Source organism: Sparus aurata, chromosome 1, assembly GCF_900880675.1.
Source record: "Sparus aurata chromosome 1, fSpaAur1.1, whole genome shotgun sequence".
In the NCBI taxonomy this organism is placed as follows: domain Eukaryota; kingdom Metazoa; phylum Chordata; class Actinopteri; order Spariformes; family Sparidae; genus Sparus; species Sparus aurata.
Window position 1 is genome coordinate 9284759 of NC_044187.1, and position 19611 is coordinate 9304369.

The window sequence follows — 19611 nt, forward strand, 5'->3', positions numbered from 1 at the left end:
TAAAACAAAAACACAATATTTAAATTCTTGGTAAACAGTTTGTCCACTTTCTCTCAAACTCTGGACAAAAACCTTCCATTTTCAGTTTCCTTTAAAGAGTTTTTCCCCTTTTTTTAAAGTCTTTGTTTGGTCTTTCATGACTTTATTCATAGGACAGTTTGCAGAGATGACAGGAAACGGCATGAAACGTTGGGGACGACACACAGCAAAGGTCCACGGGTCGGACTAGAACCCTGGTGCTTTTTACCAATCTGTCCGGCCAAATGTGTAAAATTCAACCGTGCACTTCCATTCCGTGTCACGCAACAGGCAAATGAAACCTGAATACTCATCTGGGCTTTGGTGAAGTCGAAGCAACAACCAGGAGCAGAGAAGTGTGTGTGTGTGTGTGTGTGTGTGTGTGTGTGGTTGACCTGGTTGTTGTCAGCACACTGTGACATCACCGTCGGGCGTGTTCAAACCTTCAACCCTGAAGAGGTTTTTCTGCTGAGTCGACACACTGAGACCTCTAAAACGTCCCGTAAATTCACTGCTGCAGATGGTTTAGTTTGACATGATCGTGTCGTGGTCCTCCCTCTTCAGACAAGTGACAGTGACGTTTCTTTTAAAACTCACTCATTACTCCACGCTCTGAATCATCATGTTCCTCTGTGTGTGTGTCAGGGGTCAAACAGTTTTTTCTATATTTACACGGGTCACACGGTCCTCGTTGCGTCACAGATGGACTCGATGGACACAACTCAAACCGGCGATGATGAATTAAAGCTTTGGTCCATCGTGAGAATCTGTCACTGGAGGGGAAATGTACTAGATTTAAGATTAACAGTTATGTTACAAACAATGACACATACTGATGTTAACCAAAGCTGATATGAAGGAGAAGAAAGCTAAAGAAAGGGAAGGTAAGAGAAGAAAATCTAAAACCGGGTAAATATTTGACAGGGAGCAGCAGACGTCACCACACCTTTGAGGAAGACGGCTGAAGGTGTGGAGAGTAAACACAGAGCAGTGAGTGTAACACAAAACACTGGAACCTGCAAAACGTGATTAAAAATTGTATTGTTGCGGCATCATTGTCCCCAGAGGATAAATCCTGCTGACTTAAATGATCCCGACTTTTCCTTTTGGCTACCCTGAGGTCTCAACATCGACTGTGTTGTAATAGAATTAGGTTGAAATAATCACATCCCAGCGAGGAAGCTCAGAGTCAGAACAGATTCCAATGGCTGTCACCATCTTTGCGTGACACCGCCAAACTACCGGCTGATCCAGAATTGGCAGAGGTGGGCTCGTGGTGCTGGTGCTGGTGCAGCTCGCCAGGCAGCAAGTGGCCAGCTGTCACATAAAGCGCCCAAGCCCTAAATTAAACCAAACCAGAAGCCTTAAAATAATACAAACCCTTGTTTGCGCCGGGCTGTAAACATGTAAAAATGGCTCAACTTCCAACCAAAGACTTCCGCCGACGCTCCAAAAAAAATGTACCCACCGTTTTAAAGATGCTTCTTTCACAATGTAAGCTTACGGGGGAAAAGTCACGTGATGATGTAATGACACAGTTTGGCCACTGCGAAAGATGACTTCAAAGCCTGGCGCTCTCTCTGGGGGCTTGACACACACCGAATACGTTTCCTGGCTTCTGTTTTTTACTTCATGGTTATGCGGTTCATTGGCTGTATCCCAATTCAGGGTCTGCATCCCTCGGAGGAGCATTTGAAGGCCAATTACATCACAATGCCGCTCGAGGGCTGTCCCAATTCGAAGGCTCCTCCAGATGCTCCTTCTTTTCCCCTCTTTTTGGAGGATGCACCGCTGCTATCCTTTGTGGCCTCACATATCTCAGGATTCTTTTAGGCTCCTTAAAAGAGGAAATAAAGAGAGAAAATGCCGACATCGCGTGGCGTAGATCGTCACTTTCGAGGGCCTGGGTGGCAGAAATCATGACGTAAGGGTAAAACATCTGGTGACGCAACCAGGAAGTGCTCCAAAGGCTAGACCGTCCCATTTAACAACGGCTGACACGGTTAACAAGGTCTCTCTGAAGGACTCGCCGTGGAAGACCGCAAAGGCCGGGTCCTTCTAAGGATGCAGACCCTGAATTGGCTGTTTGAGGCACTGCAGTTTTTTGGTACTTCCACGTCGGCTCTTCTTTTAAGCCCCAGAGGTTTTCCTCTAGATAAGACTAGAATCACCAACGTGATCACTTTTCCCGTAGCAACGAACTCAGGAGAAACTCTAAGTTTGTCCAACACAACACACTCAGCTGAACTTCCTTTTTAGTGCCACCCAGCAAATGTTAGCATGCTAACACACAAAACTAAACTCGTGAACATGAACATATTATTGTAGCCACTGTAAGCATGTTAGCAGGTTAACGTTAGCGTGTAGCTGGAAGTACAACTGTGCCTGAATACAGCCTCAGAGTTGCCAGTCTGGCTGTACTTCAGTCTTGTTTTCTGAAACGACTCTTTTTCCCTTTTTGTAAATGAGTTTATGCAAAACTCCGATAATCATCCATGTGCAACATTCCTTCGCTTAATCATTACCGAAATCCAAATTGATCCTCAAAGACGGGACAACTCGCCAAAACTTGACTTGACTTCGCAGAACTGATGTTATGAAGATAAGTGCACATAAACAAGGAGCGCACACACTCTTGAGGAGGAGTTGTAGTTTGTCTTGTACTGTTTCTATCGGCTTGAGACCGTAAACTCAGACAGTAAACGAAAGACAAAGGAACAAAGAAGCTGCTTTTAGCTTTTTATGACCCCCGAGACACTCGTGCACGATAAACATCTGCCAGAAATGATCCAACATGTTTCATTTTGTGGTGCATAATATGAGCCTTTAAGTATGAAGTAAAGCTACAAAAAAAATATGACTCAACTTCACAAAACATGCAACCTCGGAGCACCCCGACTGAAACGCTTCCTGGCAACATCAAGTGTTTCTCAAGAAGAACACGTAAACCCTGAGAGTAAATCACTATTTTTTTTGCTTTTTTCTAAATATTTCTGTTTTCATTCCACTGGAGCACGTTTATTCAAATCAAACATGAGCAGAATCCTCCATCATAAAAGTCCCTGTGAAGTCCTGCACTCTGTCCCCCACGTCTCCCGCATGCCGACCATACAAACACCCCCCCACGCACAAATACTTAATCCTCCCAAATCCAGACAGGAAATGCCCTCGTCAGTGGAGCAGAATGCTTTTGACAGACCCCCGCTTGCTCTTTCTCCCTCGCTCTGCTCTCTCTCTCTCCTCCCCCCCTCCTCCGCTGAATGATATATGTGCCCTTCCACAAGCTGCCATCTGGAAACAGTTAGCCCGTGAACGTTCGGAGCCAAGAAAAACACGTCTATCTATAGAGTCCATCGGTTTGGGGAAGGATAATTCAACCGTGCTATCAGAGGGGGAAATATAGGACAAGTTGGTTGCTTTCACTTTCTGGAGTGTGTGTGTCTATGCATGTGTGTGTGTGTGTGTGTGTGTGTGTGTGTGTGTGTGTTGAGGACAATTAAATACTTGTTTGCTGTCATGACTCATGAGATCCAGTCAAAGTTCTTGGCTGACTTGCTTCTTTTAGTTTATGGCATGTTTTCTGGTGAGTTTCTAAGGAGAGCAGCGTGTACTAAGAAGCGTTTTTTTTTTTAGGTTTTTTTTATATAGAGACAAGCAAAAGTTTATCGCCGCAGTCCTCAAATGACCCCTCGTATCTTAATGACAGACATCCTGAGACTCTATCTGTGTGACCATGGGGGTTAAAATGGTGAACAGTAAAACACACACACAAAGAGAAAAAGAAAGAGAAAAGAAAAGGCTGCAGAGGGATGGAAAGCTGATGGCTAGAAAACAAGAGAAGGAAAAGGGGGGTGAAAAATAAGTTAGGATCCTTTCTGCTGTGAAGACGACAGGAGGACGATGTGATAAACGTTTTAAAGAGGCCCTACTGACATGTATTAACACATTAAAAGGCTACAAATACAGTACGTTTTCATATTTAAGGAGACCTATTTTGTTCCTCTCCTTTAGTTTATTATCCACAGTAGATTCTCGTGCATGTAAAAGGTGTTGCAAATTCAAAAAGCCTGAAGTCCGTTCCTCTCTCCAAGAGAAAACACTGCTCCTGAAGCTCCTGAAACGTCTCGTCAGTAGTCCCGCCTTTAATCCTGTGCCTTCGTGACATCACACCATGTCACAAAGTCACACATTTGCATGATTTATGCCTACACTGACAGTAGAAGTGAAGCTAACTGGAGGCTGAAAACATCAGAGACACTGTGAGCTGTGCTGGCTCAGGCGTGTGTCAGGTGACCAATCAGAGCACACTGGGTATTCAGGAGGAGGCGGGGCCTTAAAGAGACAGGAGCTAAAACAGAGCGTTTCAGACACAGGGGGAAAACAGAGCTGCACCAGTGGACAGTTTGAGATAACTGATGTGTTTTTTGAGCATTTAAGCATGTAAATCTATTCTAGTAGTAACCCTGAAAAACAAGATGAACCTAAACATTTGCATAATGTGTCTTCTTTAAAATATTCATATGCAACCTTTAATCCTGTGCCTTCGTGACATCACACCATGTCACAAAGTCACACATTTGCATGATTTACGCCTACATTGCCAGTAGAAGTGAAGCTAACTGGAGGCTGAAAACATCAGAGACACTGTGAGCTGTGCTGGCTCAGGCTTGTGTGAGCTGACCAATCAGAGCACACTGGGTATTCAGGAGGAGGCGGGGCCTTAAAGAGACAGGAGCTAAAACAGACCGATTCAGACACAGGAGGAAAACAGAGCTGCAGCAGTGGACAGTTTGAGATAACGGATGTGTTTTTTGAGCATTTAAGCATGTTAACCTATTCTAGTAGTAACCCTGTGTGTGTGTGTGTTGAGGACAATTAAATACTTGTTTGCTGTCATGATTCATGAGATCCAGTCAAAGTTCTTGGCTGACTTGCTTCTTTCAGTTTATGGCTTGTTTTCTGGTGAGTTTCTAAGGAGAGCAGCGTGTACTAAGAAGCGTTTTTTTTTAGGTTTTTTTTATATAGAGACAAGCAAAAGTTTATCGCTGCAGTCCTCAGATGACCCCTCGTATCTTAATGACAGACATCCTGAGACTCTATCTGTGTGACCATGGGGGTTAAAATTGTTAACAGTAAAACACACACACACAGAGGAAAAGAAAGAGAAAGAGAAGAGAAAAGGCTGCAGAGGGATGGAAAGCTGATGGCTGGAAAACAAGAGAAGGAAAAGAGGGGTGAAAAATAAGTTAGGATCCTTTCTGCTGTGAAGACAACAGGAGGACGATGTGATAAACGTTTTAAAGAGGCCCTCCTGACATGTATTAACACATTAATACAATACGCCTGAAGCTCCTGAAGCTCCTGAAGCTCCTGAAATGTCTCGTCAGTAGTCCCGCCTTTAATCCTGTGCCTTCCTGACATCACACCATGTCACAAAGTCACTCATTTGCATGATTTACGTCTACATTGACAGTAGAAGTGAAGCTAACTGGAGGCTGAAAACATCAGAGACACTGTGAGCTGTGCTGGCTCAGGCTTGTGTCAGGTGACCAATCAGAGCACACTGGGTATTCAGGAGGAGGCGGGGCCTTAAAGAGACAGGAGCTAAAACAGACCGATTCAGACAGAGAAGAAAACAGAGCTTCTGCAGTGGACAGTTTGAGATAACGGATGTGTTTTTTGAGCATTTAAGCATGTTAAGCTATTCTAGTAGTAACCCTGTGTGTGTGTGTTGAGGTCAATTAAATACTTGTTTGCTGTCATGATTCATGAGATCCAGTCAAAGTTCTTGGCTGACTTGCTTCTTTCAGTTTATGGCTTGTTTTCTGGTGAGTTTCTAAGGAGAGCAGCGCAAACTAAGAAGTGTTTTTTTGGGGTTTTTTTTATATAGAGACAAGCAAAAGTTTATCGCCGCAGTCCTCAAATGACCCCTCGTATCTTAATGACATGCATCCTGAGACTCTATCTGTGTGACCATGGGGGTTAAAATGGTGAACAGTAAAACACACACACAAAGAGAAAAAGAAAGAGAAAGAGAAAAGAAAAGGCTGCAGAGGGATGGAAAGCTGATGGCTAGAAAACAAGAGAAGGAAAAGAGGGGTGAAAAATAAGTTAGGATCCTTTCTGCTGTGAAGACGACAGGAGGACGATGTGATAAACGTTTTAAAGAGGCCCTACTGACATGTATTAACACATTAAAAGGCTACAAATACAGTACGTTTACATATTTAAGGAGACCTATTTTGTTACTCTCCTTTGGTTTATTATCCACAGTAGATTCTTGTGCATGTAAAAGGTGTTGCAAATTCAAAAAGCCTGAAGTCCGTTCCTCTCTCCAAGAATAAAACACTGCTCCTGAAGCTCCTGAAGCTCCTGAAACGTCTCGTCAGTAGTCCCGCCTTTAATCCTGTGACTTTGTGACATCACACCATGTCACAAAGTCACACATTTGCATGATTTACGCCTACATTCACAGTAGAAGTGAAGCTAACTGGAGGCTGAAAACACCAGAGACACTGTGAGCTGTGCTGGCTCAGGCGTGTGTCAGGTGACCAATCAGAGCACACTGGGTATTCAGGAGGAGGCGGGGCCTTAAAGAGACAGGAGCTAAAACAGAGCGTTTCAGACACAGGAGGAAAACAGAGCTGCAGCAGTGGACAGTTTAAGATAACTGATATTTTTGAGCATTTAAGCATGTAAATCTATTCTAGTAGTAACCCTGAAAAACAAGATGAACCTAAAAATTTGCATAATGTGTCTTCTTTAAAATATTCATATGCAAATATTGATCATTCTGCAAATTCTCTACAAAAAGTCTATTCTCAGTGTATGTGAACAGGCTTCAGGTTTCCACATCACACTTGTGTGTGCTGAATATTGAACTGGGATTAGTATTTTCAATTTGGGTCTATGAAATCTGATTTTCAATGAGCACAGAGAGAATTTACACTCGGCAATGAATGTAAAAACAGCCTTCTAGTGTCAAACTCTGCTCATCCATCATCCTACACAGTATTGTGGTATGAACAGTGGTATGAAACGTGACATTTTTCATAACGTGTGCATTTGCTTGTCATCTGAATTGAATTCTACCCTGTGTTATTAAAAAAAAGGGGAAAAAATCCTGTAATGCCGTTAAAAATGTTTCTAAGTTGGTTATTGAATGTCATACTGTTGCAGCCCTACTATACAGCTATGAAGCTCCAACAGTCAGCTGTGGGGATAAGAAAGAGAAACACATTGTAGACTGTATTTGGGTCTTTAAGAAAAGGAAAATATCAGATACGAGTCTGTTAATTTGAGCCAACACACACAAGGATGTGAACCTTCATGACTCCAAGAGCAACTGTAGTAAAATGAGGTAAACATTAACCAAACATCTTATCATTTCTTAATCTACAGAGATTGTAATTCACTGTAGAATAACAGGTATTAAGAGATAAGATAACCATATTTGAATATTACTGTAAAACTGTCTTTAGGTTACCTGGTTCCTAATCGTTCTTGGTTACTGAGTAGTTTATACCTGCTGTTGATCAAATACGTTGCTTTGATCAGAGTTGTAGTGGCAGGGAAAGTAATCTGTTATTCACATTTCTGTTGAATCTTAATAATTTGGAGCTTAGACTTGCTTTTCAACACTTAAAACGGACAAATATACAAAAAGAATCCCATCTTTTTAGCCACAACAATCTCTGCAGCATTGAGAAAGTGTGTCCTCTAGTGGCAGACGTGCTGCAACACCTCACATCAGAATATAATGTAGACAAATAAAACCAGTGGATCATAAAAGGGCTCAAAATTATTGCTTGTTAGTTTGTTTGTTTTAGAAAAGGAAGTTTCAAGACATCAGCTTTCCATTTTCTTTACCTGTTGATGCCCAAAATATGTTTATCATTAAATAGAAAATACCCACCACAACTCCAGCAGTTCTCATATTGTTCATTTAATTAAATTTAAGCAATTACACAAAAAATAGACACAAGAATTCATCATAAAGTACTGCACAATTTCAGTGACCCGAACACAAACAACAGTAAAATATAGAGTCTGTATCGATGTCTTTAAAAGCTCTAAATCATTTCGGGGGTTTGGCGAAGTTTCCCTTCAACAGCACACATGCATCGACGGCTTCTTCAACAAACCATACTGGTATAGTTAATCTGCTTTTTAAAAAAAAGGTGCAAAACAATAAGATTCTAATCAGATTTTCACAGCATCACGGTCATAATATCATGTAAGCACATTTAAGCGAGAAATACAGGCAGAACTTTTCGTTTGAAATCGTCACTCGACCAGCTCGTGAAACGTACCTGTGGTTCCTTTAAATTCTGCCGTCAGACGTGTCAGAAAACCAGTGCTGAGAGACTTCACAGTAAAATGTTTGTGCGGCTGGTCTATTATACTCTTAGTTATGCAAGTAGTCCTCGTGCACAGCAGTACTCTGGTCTTCTTCAGCGTTGAAAACGGGCTTAAAGCTCAACAAAAGGCTCATCTGGAACAAACCCAGAGACGCTCAAACGCACACAAACAGGAATCATAAGGCACCTGTATCCACCTTTACAATACTTCAGCGTAGTGCAAAAACAGGCTGTAAACAGCAATCGAGCACAATATTTTTTTTACATCTCGAACTCTATTCAGACGCATTTTCAGGAAGGCGGATCATCGTCTCTTTCACTTATTGCACGTCGTCTTTCTGCTGATGAGAAGTTTTTAAAAAATGGGGATTTGATCTTTGAGCTGAAGTAAAAAACGACAAGCTTTTTGTTTTTAGTCAGCTCACAGTTCAGCTATAAGTTACTGGACATTAAATTACATTGTAGATATTTAAAGCTGTAGGTCATCGACTGCATATTGTTGTTTACTTACACAGAAATGCTCAAGTCCATTTTTTTTTTAAAACACAGCCCTATAAATATGATTAACACAAACTTGACCTTTGACCTCAGTAAATCCACAGTACCGACACTTTGTTCTTCTCTGTGCTCCAGAACATTAGCTGTGAAATGAAAGCAATGACTTTGAGGTTATAGTGCCGAGTCTCAGCTATAATTTGATGGGTTTTTTTGCGACCACATCAGACGAGCAGGTTGGAATCACGGCCCTTTTTATGAGAGAGCTCGCAAAAGGTAGAAATGTCAACACCGTCCACCCAATAAAAACACTCCGACCTCAGTTATCATTCTCTTTAACCTACAACGTTCTGGAGCGCAGAGACCAAAACACGCAGAAACATCACTGTCCCGACACTTAAAGGCTGCACTGCACACCAGCTTGTGATTTAAAAAAAGCTAACGGCAAATAAAACCACTGATTAAAAAACAAACAAAGATCCGATTCATCACATCCAGCTGATGGTGAAGTTCTGACTGAGGTTGAGACCGAGATCAGCGACTGTCAACACCTGCAGAGAAAGAGAGGAGAGACAACATATCGATATATACCTCCAGGTTCCAGATTCAAAGATCGTACTTTTCGGTCACCGGGGACGTTTACCACTTTATTTGTAATCGTCTGCGTCGGTCTGTTCACCTCTGACCCCCTCCTAACCTCACCTGGTTGGCTCTGTAGGTGAACGTTGCATCTTGGGAGTTCACCAGCACTCTGCTCGGCTTCTGCTTCACTCCATAGAAGGCGGCCGTCTCCACGGTGATGTATGTGGCCTCCTCGTGGGTCCGAAGCACCTCTGATGTCATCACGTTCTACGTGATCAGGCAGACGGGAGAGTGTTAGTTACATCACAGCACGCGTTGCTTCAAAACGAGACATGCGACAGGATGCGCTGCTGTTGTGGTTGCTGAAGAGGTTTGTCTGAAATGTGGTTAATCACAAACTGAATCAGGATCAGACTGAGGCAGAACTACTTGAAAATCAGCACCTGCGAGACGTTGAAGACGATGTAGGCGTACTGGTTGTTCTCGTAGGTGTCGATGCTCTCTCCGTCGTCCCAGAACAGATCTCCACTGGCTGAGCCATCGTCGGAGAGAGCCGAGACCAGATGAAGCGGCTGACCGCTGCTCACCCACAGCGTCAGGTTGGGCGCCTGAACAAACAGACGTAAGGAGTGAAAAATGTGTGGCAATAGAAACTTTCTTTGAGGAACTCGGAGTTCAAGATCCGTCTCAAAACTTCAGCTCATGGAGCCAAAACTATAGCCGATGCATTCCTAAATACTTCTGAGCGAAAGCAAGAAAATGTCTGAAATTTAGGGAAACTGACACTTTAACTAAAGACCTTAAATACATCCAAAGCTCCTCTATCTTGTCAAGTTCCTGCTGGTTTTGAGGCTGGTCAGATGTATTGATGAATGTCAGGTGGATCATAGCACCACAAAGTAAATATAAGAAAAACAGACACTTCATCATCTTGTTTCACCGTCTCAGATTTTGAAAGTGTCACAAGAAGATAATTAAGCTTTGGCCATGACAGTGGTACAAAGGAGAATGTGAGGTTTGGATTTGGATTAAAAACTTCTTTTTTTAAACCACATTTTTCTCACATTTGTCAACTTTTGGGGCCCAAAGTTGTCCAGTGTTAATGGGCCTGTAGGTGAGGAAATTAAGAATTCAGGAAAAAAAACAACAACAATGCATCAACTTTACCTGTGTTGGTGTAACAGAGCCCTCGCGCAAATGCAGGTTGATCTTATCTAGAGGTGCATCGAGTCGCAGCTCCTCTCCCTTACTGCGAACGGCCTCGCCCTTTGAAGCAGATGAACACATGTGACCACAGACTGTTAGCAAACTTTAAATCTCTGTAATCTGTGTGTGTACGGGGCTGAATGTTGGCAGTAGGTCTCACCGTGTAGTAGTCATACCACAGACCCTCTGGGAAGTAACCTTCCACATAGTCCATTCCAGGATCCAACACTGGTGTCACCAGTAAACTCTTCCCCCACAGGAACTGCTTGTCGATCCCATAGGTTTTGATATCTTTTGGGAACCTACATACAGGATACATATGTCAAAGATCCTTCCAGTGCAGCCAAAAACAAACAAATTAGGTCAAGATAAAAACATGCAGGATTGCTCACTCAAACATGATCGGCCGCGCGACAGTGTGTCCGTGTACGTGTGCGTGATGGAAGAGAGTGTAGAGGAGAGGGAAGAGAGAGTAACGCAGCAGCAGAGCCTGTTTCATGGCTGTACGAGCCAGAGGGCTGAAAGCTGTCGGGTCCTGAGGCTGCAAATTTAAACAGTAAATATGGTATAACTTCAGTTGGTACTACAATGCAGACTATTTCTACTCATTGGTGACACTGGAGCAGCGACGTTGAGATCTCACCCTCATGTTGATGGTGTTGTGGTTGCGAGTGAAGGGATAAAAAGCTCCCAGCTGCGTCCAGCGGACACAGAGTTCCTCCTGTGGCTCCTCGCTGAAGCCACAGATGTCCGCTCCCACCAGCGGGATGCCCAGAAGGTTAAAGGTCAAGATACCTGAAGGAGACAGAACAGAGGTGGACAACACCAGGATGAAACGTTGATGAGAGAAACCTGATCAAGTTTGAGAGAAACTGAGAGACTAAAGTGACGACAAGTTGAGAATCTGCGACAGAGAATCATTATTAAACTAGTGACAGACTAGTCTAATAACAACCCATCAGCTTGGGCGTTACTGCTCCTCCTTACTGTACTGTAGTTGACAGACTAATTACAGAACAGTGTGTGCAATAAAACGTGTGTAGCCGCCACTTAACTGTAATGAAGATCTTTAGAATCGCACAACCTTTAAATTAGCAGTTGTACAACAACATAAGTGTGTCATGAATCCTGTAAATATGCAGGCTTGTGAGGAACAACATGGCAGTAAAGAAAACTGTCACTTAAATCTGTATCAGTTTATTTTGGCTACATGGGGAACAGAAGAAACAACAAGCTTACAGACACAAAGCTGACACATTATCAGCTGATAGTTATTTGGAGTCATGTTTTTGTCCAGCTGACTGAATTCTGCTTTGATCCTCTTAAATTCTCATTAAAACACTGGCTTCTTTAGCCACTTTGCTCAACAGCTAGTTGCTATTTTTACTGAAATAGAAGCCGTGAGAGTGAAGCACACCGCAAATGTGCAGGTGAAATAATGAGACGAAACCTTTCTAAAGACTCAGAAGAGTTGTTATAATACTTTGTACTTATAATACTTTTTAAAATACTTTGTGGGTTTATTACCACAAACGACGACTTTATCAGAATCAGAATCAGATTTATTGCCAAGAAGGATTTTACACCAACAAGGAATTTGTCTTGGTGAATAAAGTGAATACACTGACGACAATAAACCATTAACAAACAGTGACTATAATATATACAATATAAACAAACAGTGACAAAAAGTGTGGGATGACTGATAAATAAAGCCCCGGGACTTGTTGAGGATCCCAACTGCAGAGGGTTGATTGTTAACATACAAACATGACACATTGAGCTTTCAAAGTTATGATGAAGGGGATGAAGTTGCTCTTTTGTTGATTAAGGTAAAACTCATTTTAAATGTGTGATTACAGGTCAGCCATATTAAAACTATATTAAAATAAATAAATAATCATTCTGTGTGTGTGAGAACGTTTTTATGTGTTATTTGAATATGAGCCCGAATGATCTCACCTGCTATAGACGTGTACAGGTCTTTCCACTGGCTCCTGTTGTCTCCCAGCCAGTGACCAGAGTACATCCCCTGACTGGGGAAGGTGGAGCGAGAGATGACGAAAGGTTTCTTTGCCACGATCCGCTTCAGAGCGCTGCACAGGAGTGGACACAGCAGAGAGACAGAAGATTGTTCATGTGTTTAGCATTTCATATTTGTTTTGCATCTGTGTGTGCGAGTGTGTTAAAGGTGTTGACCTTGCAGATGCCTTTGCTTCCATGAGTCCGTAGAGGCTGTGCACATTATAGTGTATGGACAGCTTCTGCTGTGCAGTGGCGCACACAGTTTTGGCTCTCAGCAAACCTCCGAGTATACCTGAGAGGGCAAAGACAAAACATTTTAATATCTACTCTGCTATCGTGTTTACGTGATGTCTGTTGTGTGATGGATGCATGAGATCTCTCACCGGGCGTGTAAGGAGGATTCTCAAGACTGTTTGATGGACAGCCTTCGGTCGACCCATCCAGGAAATTTGACGGCTCATTCATGTCCTAAAAACGAACAAGAATAAAGTTCAAGTAGTGGATACGGAACGAGGAGAGAGCCATGAAAGTAGGGCTGCAACTTTTCAATTTTTATTTTGATTGTCAATTAATCAGTCAAATATCTTTTCAATTAAGAAAGAAGTTGTTTTTTTTATCCGAATGTCTCGTTTTGTCCACAACCAAAAGATTTTCAGTTTACCGTCACCAGAAAATATTCACATTTAAAGGGATATTCCGGTGTAAATTTAATCCATGGTCTAAATCACTGTGAAACTGTGTTAGACTCCCTCTCGAGAGATCAAGTTAGCAGACCGCTAATTTACGGAGTTTTATCAACCTCAGAAACGGCCGCACGACAACAATACACTGCAGTAAATGGATCCAAATATAAACCGCCACCAAAAAGCCACAAATAATGCTCAAAATAGTACCAAACTTCAGCAACAGTACAAATAGGGTCTCAGCACATAGTCCGGGGCATCTAACCTCCGCTAGCTTAGCTGGATTTCTACTGAAAAGCTGACTAAATTTACCACTCTTCTGCAGCAGCTTCCTGTTGACGGGAAGTCCAGACGAGTCGATTACCGAGTGCAGTAGAGTTCAGCGGCTCATGGATGAAAATGTCTGATTATGACTCCATGGAAAAGCAATCACAGTTCATATGTGTCTTACCTGCCAGTTTATAACAGTTATAATCGAGAGCGGACAGGGAAAAGAACGGAATTGAGCATTTCTAACCGCACTCGGTAATCGTCATGTCGGGACTTCCCCGACCCGGAAGCTGATGGAGGAGAGTTGAAATCTGTTTTTAGCTTCACAATAGAAATCCAGCTAAGCTAGCGGAGGTTAGATGCCCCGGACTATGTGCTGAGACCATATTTGTAATGTTGCTGAAGTTTGGTGCTGTTCTGAGCATTATTTGTGGCTTTTTGGTGGCAGTTTATATTTGGATCCATTTACTGCAGTGTATTGTTGTCGTGCGGTCGTTTCTGAGGTTGATAAAACTACGTAAATTAGCGGTCTGCTAACTTGATCTCTCGAGAGGGAGTCTAACACAGTTTCGCGGTGATTTAGACCATGGATTAAACTTACACCGGAATATCCCTTTAAACAGCTGGAATCAGGTTGCTCAAACCAGTTAACTGATTATCAAAATAGTTAGTGATTCCCATACTTACAATCCAAACTCCATCAAATGGCACCTTGTCATGGAACCTCTTAAGGTTGTCGTACCACCACTCGTGTGTCACGTCGTTGGAGAAATCAGGATATGCCGTCAGACCGGGCCACACCTGGAGGGACAGATGGAGAATCTTAATACTAAACCACCCTTAATGTTTCCTGTTGACAGCAGAGGACAGAAGGGAGGTTGTAACTGTGTCTTGATATAATCATCACAGGATCAATAAATTGTCTCACCGTCCCAATGAGTGTTTTTCCTTCAGCGTCTTTGATAAAAATGTCTCTCCTCAGCCCTTCATCGAACGGCCAGTATGAGCCCTCGGGCTGTGAGCTGCTGATACCTGGATCCTGCAGGTTGAGACACAGCCGTCACACAAATGCGCCACATCAGACACAACACACACACACACACACACACACACACACACATATGAAAGCAAATATAATCTCCTGAGTACCAGGATCATGACGTAGCGCTGGTCATGTGCGTGAAGGTCCTTGACTAGATCAGGCAGCGTGGCGAACTTTGCCGAGTCAAAAGTGAAGTCCAGAAAATGTTCCATGTAGTCGATATCGTTCCACTGGACGTCCTGCGGGCAAACCGACACACATTATTAACTTCGTGAAGAAACTCAACGAGCCACACTGACAGTCGGACAAAATAAACCGTCTCCACCTGGGGTATCCCATAGTTTCTCATGCTCTTCACGGTCTCCCAGGTAGAGTCACTAGAGTTGTAGCCCCAGCGACAGAGATGGTAACCTAAAGCCCAGTAGATGGGCATCGCCGGGTAGCCTGTGAGCACAAGGAGGGTTGAAGCGGGAGAAGAATACAAAAGGCAGGAGGACAAAACCGTTAACACCCTCAACAAACTCTCAGGCTAGCAGAATTACATCCAGTAGAGTGTTTGATTACAGAAACAGGCTGTACAGATGTTTTTTAACTCTTGACGCCACAAATCTTCAGCAAGAGTTGTTGAATCTTTTCTGTCAGCAAAATTAAATTCATGTTCAGCACTTATCTAGGTGTTGTGGTTGTGTATCATGATGAATAATCTCTGTTTTAAAAGGAGAAGAGGAGGAGGAAGATAAAGTTTGCAAAGCTTTCACACTCCTGAAGCTGTTCATATGTTTTATCTCAACATTCCTGCATCAATGAAAAGACTTACTGACCTATGACTTCCACGTACTGCTGGATCACTGAGGCCGGATCGGGACCGAGGAAAACGTAAAAGTCAAGGATTCCACCAATGGTGCGCCAGGTGAGGGCAGGGGCGGGCTGGAGGATCACATCTGATGACACAGAGCGACTTCTGATGAAACATTTGACCTTTATAAGCAAATCCTTCTGCTTATGACAACACAACCTCTGAGCGACCCCTTTATGAAACACTTGGAGCTGATAATGACTGACTCTGCAGTCACACTTCTCTGACACTGCAGACAGTCGTGATGGTGAACCGTCATGTGGGACTTCTGTTTTGAGGAAATTGCTTAATGTCATGAGACACTGTAGGAATCGTTCCCGCCTCTTCAATCCACAAATTCTGACACTAATGTGTGTTATTGAACGTAGTGAAACCTGAAGTGAGAGTATCAGGGCGACATGCGGACTGACCCATTGCGTTGCTGTTCAGCAGGAAGAAGCCGTGCGCGTTCCCTCCGTCCTCCATCGCCAGGTAAAACGGATGGGCTCCGTACAGGTTTGTCTGTTCCTACAACGTGGAGAGAAACACAAGGACGTTATAAAAAACTTTCACCTTATTTATACAGCTGAGCTGCACATTCAATCGAGCCATAATCCAGAGCAGAAAAGCCGTGAAGAAGAATACAGCCCAGATTGAGGATAGCTAGATAATGACTGAATTTTCATTTATAGGTGAACTTGTCCTTTAATTTCTTAATCTTAACAGAGGAGACGGACGAGACTGAGAGAAAAAGACGTAAATACAAATCGGTCCGTCACTTCAGCACCACGGACAGCAGCCACGGGTTTGTCGACACACAGCAAAGTTACACGACTGATATTTCAGAGCCACGATCGGGGTGAGAGATTCTAATCTGCACACAGATATAGGCTCAATGAGTCGGACAGACTAGATTAACATAATCCACACAACAACCCCTCTGCCCCTGCTCTCTCTCTACTAGCACAGGATGAAGAAGGGGATCGCAGTCTAACAACAGAGACGTCGTCCCCCCTCAACTCAAATCACCGACTTGTTTTAATTAGAAACGGAGCAATGACAAAAAGAGGAAATTCCGTACCGTAGGAGGCACATCTCTGGCCCACATGGTGAGGGTGTTCCAGTGGACATCGTGCAGAAAGGAGGAGCGATGCTCGCCCAGGCCGTAAATGAACTGACTCGGCAGGGAGGTGGAGATCTGGAGAAACTGATCCGCGTAGAAGAGAGGAGCCACTGTGGTGTTCAGACTGACAGAAACCATTGAAAAGGGACACAGTATTGTATTGTTAATTCATTTATCACAACATGCCTTGAGAAACTACCTCATGTAGCCTGTTAAACTTACAGCACTGCTCCTGTTGACCTCCTCTTCACTACGAGGCCAAACGGCTGCTTTGAAATCTCTACGATGTAGTCCGGACTCTCCGCCTTCTTGGTGGCGTTGGGAACAGATATCGGGACTTCAAAGCGCGAGTTAGATGGGTCAGTGATCTAGATTGAGAAGCAGGAGAAACACAATAATCAAATTACAAACCAGATAAAGATGTGATAAAAACTACCTGACTATCAACAGACTTATAAAGTTTATAAAAGGCACCTTTGGACCGACCTAATTTAAACAAAAGATAGGCACACCGACACATCCGTTCACAGGGACAGAGCTGTGAATGTGGAGTGTGGACAAGCAGCTGCAACAACAGCTTTCTGTTCACAGTAACATCAGATTACTACATTATTAAATACGTAGATGCTTCAAGTCATCTGCACTGTGTGACCTATAAAACGTAACGATATATTGTTTGCTCACCCTGACACGTAGCCGCGTATCTGTCTCTTGACGTATCTCCGCCTCTAGGGTGAGGATGTCTGCTGGGTAGTAGGTCTTCACCTCCCTCACCAGAGTTGCTTTCTGCCCCACGGACGTGTCGTTTATAGACACAAGCGAGTAGGAAGGGAAATCCGGGGGATAGAAACACCAAGGGATACCATTCCTCCCCGATGGGCGGGCGGCAGAGGAGGACGGAGAGGATGCACGCATGAAGCAACAGTTCCTCGCCTCACACAACTCTTTGGTCACAACCACCCCTCTTTCAGGGTAGCAATCAAACCTCCACGCCTCGGGGATTAGACTGCAAGCCTCCCGACGGGCAGCGGTGGCCGCAGTGTCGTTTAGTCCCGTTTTTGCACCAGTGTCTGGCATTTGTGCAGTTGCAGGTGGAGGAGGTCTATGTGGCTGTTCTTTGGACGGCCTGTGCAGCCAGAACATGGTGCCGAGCAGCCAGCCGCCGCAGAGGAGCAGCAGCAGGCAGCCAATCACCAAAACGCCCGTGGTGACAGAGCATGACGGCCTCCGTGGAAGCAAAGAGGCTTCCTCCGGGTCTGGCACCTTAAAACACAACAAGGAAATCCCTTCAGCAACAGACTCTGAAAAGCATTCAATCAGGAGGAATCAGACTTGTTCTTCTACACTGTTAAAAAAAGAACTGCTGATGTTTTCCTAGTATGGGAAACCAACAAAGAAAACAAAGAGAGGTTTTATTTTTATTTCACCAGGGATGTCTTACTGAGACTTTTTCAAGACGGCTCATAACTATAAACATAGAAAAAAGGTTGCACTGGAACAACTTAATCTGGGACCTTAAAACAACCAAACAGTTGTCTTAAACCATAACAGAAACAGAACCAGGATTTCATCTAACAACTTTGTCATGAACAATTAATCTCTGATAATGTTCTTGATTAACTGTTTGGCCTTGAAATTGGGCAAAAATATTGTAAAATGACAGTTTGTTTAAGTCCCAGCTGACGTCAACAACCTTAAATGGTGCTCTTGAAATAGTTGCAGATTATCATCGACCAGTCATTAAAGTAATACCATCAAGTAATAAAATAACAAGACTCACAAGCAAGACATTTCTGCAGTTAACATTTAAGAACCCAATCCTTTACACTTCTAAATCTGACCGTACATATAGATGATTTATAAATACACATCATGAACTCACTGGGACGTCTTCGCGGACAGGACGAGACTCTTCTGACAAAACTGCACTGGAAAACTGAACATCTTCAGGGTTCAACCGCTTGTACGACACCATCCTGATAGTGTGTGTTTGTCAAAGCGAGTGACTGAACACAAGAGAGACACACAGAGAGAGACAGCAGAGCAAAGTTCAGCGCAGTGGAAAATCAAATGTCCTGCAGCGTGGCGTTGTTTGGAGAAGCGTGTATTAGAAGTGATGAAGTGAAAATGAGTTGAAGGGTTTCATCATAAGAGGAAGCAGATTCTTTGCATAAATTATGGGAACTACCATGATGATGATGATGATGAATTATTATTTCAACAGCTGGACAGTGAAGAAGACCACACACATGTTAAGGACACATTAACTTAACATGGAGGTGCAGCAGCTACCTCAATACAAGTCCAATGCTCATAACTAGATTAGAAGTATCCTGCTGTGTCTTTAACTGCGGCACGTCTAGACTTCAAATCGAGGTCACATGAGCCTCAATCAATAGAACCTAATCTTGACTTGTATTGATGAATGTCTCAAACACTCCAGTGACGCCTCATGATATAATTCCTACATTAGAGGTGCTGTGAACACCCACACTGACGTGAAGTGCTGCACATTTTGTCCAAAGGACACTGTGCTGTAGCTAACTTTAGCTAGCCATGCATAGCGAATCATATGAATGTCAAAGTTCACCTGAGAGACGTTTGACCACTCAGTAACTCGCAGTTCTGATTGCACCTGGGTAATTATAGAAACATACGTGTTCGCCGGAGACTGTCAGAGTATATTGTAGAAATACGGTTATTAGCATTAGCTAGCTTAAACTTTAACGGCAGTGTGCAGTAACTTTAGCTAACGTGAGCTAACGTTAGCTGACAGGAGCGCTAGCGTCACCTGTACTCACCTGAATAGTTCTCCGGACAGATTAAAACACAGCATAAGGATCAATGTTTCCTTTAAGTGAATGTAATGTCGGCTAAGTTACTCGTGACGGCGATGACCTCAACAGTGTGCATGTTGCGCGTTTGTTTATCCTCGTGACGCATTCACGTACCTCGTATTTTTGAAAACTTCC

General features: G+C 43.3%; 1 protein-coding gene across 1 annotated transcript; it reads right to left on the reverse strand.

Annotated features, from left to right (window-relative positions):
• Positions 1–7947: 7947 nt before the first annotated feature.
• On the reverse strand, positions 7948–19596 carry gaa2 (alpha glucosidase 2). Its single transcript, XM_030422232.1, has 21 exons — positions 19441–19596; positions 18522–18645; positions 17324–17902; positions 16862–17007; positions 16598–16763; positions 15948–16044; positions 15503–15622; positions 15007–15125; positions 14789–14920; positions 14568–14678; positions 14327–14440; positions 13070–13154; positions 12861–12978; positions 12624–12757; positions 11305–11456; positions 11054–11202; positions 10822–10963; positions 10623–10721; positions 9899–10063; positions 9576–9722; positions 7948–9424 (listed from the first exon to the last, which is right to left on the reverse strand). Exons 2-21 carry the CDS (start codon positions 18612–18614, stop codon positions 9362–9364), a joined length of 2931 nt encoding a protein of 976 aa, XP_030278092.1. The 5' UTR covers positions 18615–18645; positions 19441–19596; the 3' UTR covers positions 7948–9361.
• Positions 19597–19611: the final 15 nt, after the last annotated feature.